General features: G+C 53.8%; 1 protein-coding gene across 1 annotated transcript; it reads right to left on the reverse strand.

The window, feature by feature from the left end:
* Positions 1–1,191: 1,191 nt before the first annotated feature.
* LOC123412398 (serine/threonine-protein kinase RIPK-like) lies at positions 1,192–3,869 on the reverse strand. The gene is made up of 4 exons (XM_045105341.1): positions 3,398–3,869; positions 3,111–3,246; positions 2,883–3,019; positions 1,192–2,137 (listed from the first exon to the last, which is right to left on the reverse strand). The coding sequence occupies exons 1-4, from the start codon at positions 3,770–3,772 to the stop codon at positions 1,478–1,480; spliced, it is 1,308 nt and encodes a 435-aa protein (XP_044961276.1). The 5' UTR covers positions 3,773–3,869; the 3' UTR covers positions 1,192–1,477.
* Between the last annotated feature and the right edge of the window lie 263 nt (positions 3,870–4,132).

The raw sequence follows: 4,132 nt of genomic DNA on the forward strand, positions 1-4,132 counted from the left end.
TTAACTTGAGAGTTTTGTTCGAATGGGCTTCCGAAAAAGAAGGAATTCCTTATTGATATGAGTAATCCAACGTCCCTATTAAATCAGGCTACCACACAGTGCCATGGCATCCACTCCAAAAATGCAAAATCAATTTTCCTGCTAGTAGTTACCCTAATCCTTTGTGTATTATTGGTGTTAAAATTATAAAGGCTACGTTTCATGCACTCACTTGTCAAATATACATCCACCGCTATCTATTAGGGACCACCAACTCTCCGCCACACATGAGCATATAAGTAGTGAACCCCAACTTGAAGCCCCTATCCCCAGCAACAAAGGACAAGACCTATAGAGCGGACTTAGAGTGGTGGTGACATGGTTGTGTGTATAAGGTAGGAGGGCATCGAGACCACCCACACCAGAGTCGAAGAAGGTCCGGGCTTCAACCCCAGGTTTCTTATAGACACCAACGTGATGCAACCTTAAGGTACCTTATCTCCATGACAATGTCACCAAGAGGGAGATGACGCATAACGTTGCCACCGCCAAAGCTGCCAAGGCAGATTATGATTTTCATCTGGCTCCTTGCACGTGGGAGTGAGACCACAACAATGCCCCAAAGTAAGGTAGACTTGACTGTTCTCTTAGGCCGCGCTTGGATTCACTGTATTGTAATACGGAGGTGTAAAATTAACACGTGTATTATACTGGTCAGTAGTGATTTCTGTCCGGAAATGAAACTGACGGGCGGAGGTCCGTATTTTTTACAGGTGTATTTTTTAAAAATACGTTATTTCAAACAGGGCCTTAGTGGAAAATAGGCATATTTGGGCGGCAGAGGTGATTGTCGATTGGCAAGCAGTAAATTCCAAAAAAGAACATCAAAATAATAAAAAGAAAATCTGATTAATTTTTAGCATCGAAAATGATCTACGTAGTGTACTAGGTGCGTGTAAACTTTCATGTGAATGGACATTCAAGGAGCTCTCACCAAGAAAAGAAAAAAAAATCAGGTGTCAACCAAACTTTGAAAGAAAAAACTGTTGAGAACTGATTTTGTTTTTGTTTGCCAAGAGCTCCTCGAATGTACAATGCCAAAAACATCCAGTTTTTCTGCATGTTTTTTGTTTATATTGTTCACCGTCTTTGGGCATCCTCCCTACTATCTTTTCGTGCGATATGCTTATAAGATTTGATGCAAATTTCTAGTACAATGCAAGAAATTATTCCATTCGAAATTCACGTGAACATTTTACCATGTATGATTGCCACAGGAGGTATGGCATCAGCCGAGCTACTCTTGGCAGTACATATGTCAGCAACAAAACTGAAATACAAAATCTTCCCTCCTAAAAGTTCTTGAGAGAATGAAAATAACATCACCAAGAAAAGAAGAAGAGAAAGAAAAGAATCAAAGAACAGATGGTCGCTATTTACACCGCAATCCCTCGTCTCTACGCACCGGAGCTCCCCTCCGTCGCTGCTCACATCAGAATCAGATCACGCCGGGGGGGCTCTCCGGCCGTTTGGCGGCGCTGGTGACCCAGCAGTCGCCCTTGCGCAGCGGGCTGTCCGCGTGCACGGCCGACTTCACGTGCCACTTTCCCTGCGCGGCCGCCGGCTCGTCGTCCCCGGCGCCGCTCCCCTTCCCCGCCGCCGCCGCCGAGGCCGGCTCCGGCTCGCCGACCGTGAACACGAATGGCCCCATGGGCACGTCGTCGTCGAGCGCGAGCAGCGGCTCGAGGGCGTCCACGACGTCGCGCATCCGGGGCCGCGCCTTGGGCACGCTCTGCAGGCAGGAGTGCGCCACGGCCGCCGCGCCCCGGGCCGCCCGCGTCGAGTACTGCGACTCCATGCCGGGGTCCATGACGCGGTGCAGCCTGTCGTCGGCGCGGCGCAGGTAGGGGCGCGCCCAGTCCACGAGGTTCTGCTCCCGGCCGCGCCGGCGCTTGTCGACGGAGCGCCGGCCCGTGAGCAGCTCCAGGAGCACCACCCCGAAGCTGTAGACGTCGCTCTTGGCCGTGAGGTGGCCCGTGAGGATGTACTCCGGCGCCGCGTAGCCGTGCGTGCCCATCACCCGCGTCGTCACGTGCGTGTCGTCCCCCTTTGGCCCCTCCTTGGCCAGCCCGAAGTCCGACAGCTTCGCCGCGTAGTCCTGCGAAATCCAGATCACCAATCCACGGTCAGCAAATTGCACTCTCAACTTCTTTTCTTAACTGAATTGAATTACAGTCTGAACTTTCATGGCTCAATTCAACACAAATAATGACGAGGCTGACATGATTATCTTAAGGAAGTCTACTGTGTATCAGTGTATGTGTACATTGGACTTCAATAATGCCGCTGCTATGACTATGAACGTACGTACCGTCTATGCATTATTATAATGGTGGTTGGGATGTACACGTACTGTACCAGCTCGGGGCTAAAGAAGTGTACGGGCTTCTGAGTTCTGACCAACCAGACAAATTGGTTTAGACTATGTGCAACAGCCGGCATCTAGAATCATCAACAATAAACATAATAACACAAAGGAGAAATTTGCGGCAGGCTAATTTTGTCGGGCGTTGGTGATGCAAAATCTGAATTTTCGCACGAGGGTTTTCGTTTCTCCGGGTTCTAAAAATTGAGCGAGGCCTTGACCCGGAACGGTCGGACGCTACGTGCTGCCCGCTAGGCTAGCTGGCGTGGCGACCAGCAACCATAACTAAATTCAGGCAACTTGCTCTACTGTTACTGCAAAGCCGACGGCGACATGCCACTGGCTCTGGCCCACCTGCTCGACGAGATTGAATCCTGGTTTGGATTGGATCGGGAGATCGGGTCGAGCGGGTGTGGACGAGCAGAGATGGACCGGATCGAGCGGGCGGAGGAGGAGGAACGGGAGGAATGGAGCTCACCGAGTCGAGAAGGATGTTGGAGGCCTTGAAGTCGCGGTAGATGACGGGGGTGTCGGCCTCGTGCAGGAAGGCCAGCCCCTTGGCCGCGCCGACGGCGATCTTGAGCCGCGTCGACCATGGCAGCGGCGCCAGCGGATCTGCATCACACGGCCAGTCGATCGATCAATCAGCAACCCGGTCGAGATCGATCGAACAGGAAACAAGAAACAAGGAAAGTTTGGTGCTTACTGTTGAAGAGGTGGTTCTCGAGGCTGCCCCGGGGCATGTACTCGTAGACGAGCATGCGGTGGTCGTCCTGGTTGCAGAACCCCAGCAGCTTCACCAGGTGCGGGTGGCTCAGCATCCCCAGATACACCACCTCCGCCTGCTCGACCACACACGGAAACCAAATCAGCCATCCATCCCTCCATCAAAGAATCAAGCAACGAACCAACCGGCCGTCGAGCCGGAGCCGCCGTGGTCGGTGGCAGTGGGCTCAGAGCTCTGCGGCGACAAGGGTAGAAGGAAGGACGTACCAGCCACTCGCGATGCCCCTGCACGCCGTCGCTGTCGAGGTCGAGGTACTTGACGGCGACCTGCTGCGCGGCGAGGCCGGGGCGGAGGGCGCCGCCGACGGAGCCCTTGTAGACGGGGCCGAAGCCGCCCTCGCCGAGGAAGTTGGAGGTGGAGAAGTTCTTGGTCACGGACTTGAGCTCGTCCAGGGTGAAGGCGTGCAGGCTCGTCGTCGCCAGCGTCCGCGACAGGTCCTCCAGCGAGAGCGACCGCAGGTTCATCACCGTGCGCCGCCGCCGCGCCGCCCCCGTCCCCGGCCTCGGCCGCGCCTCCTGCTCCGCCTCCTCGTCTCCTCCGCCCGGGCCGAAGCACGCCAGGAGGCCCTTCCTGAACCCCATCTCTGCTTTCTTTGTGGCTCTGCTCTGCTCTTCTCTGCTGCTCCGAGGAAGTCAATAGACGGCGGGAGTGGTCTGCGACTTCTGTGAACGGACAAGACGAAGATGGCGCGCGCGGCGCGTGCATATAAAGGCCGCAGTGGGCGCTGTGTCCTGACCTCTGTGTTTGCGGCTTCCTGGTGGGTGGGGTTGGAGGAGGGTCTCCTTAACTTTTGATTGTGATTAATTAACAAGCCAAATAGAGCAGGTGGTGTAATTAGTGATTAGAAAGCTTGAATCATTGGTGATGCAGATGCACGAAGCTTTTTTTTTAACAATGTAGAAAGACTACATATGCACATACGCTTACCCCTATGAATGTAG

Source organism: Hordeum vulgare, chromosome 7H (genome assembly GCF_904849725.1).
Source record: "Hordeum vulgare subsp. vulgare chromosome 7H, MorexV3_pseudomolecules_assembly, whole genome shotgun sequence".
NCBI lineage: Eukaryota > Viridiplantae > Streptophyta > Magnoliopsida > Poales > Poaceae > Hordeum > Hordeum vulgare.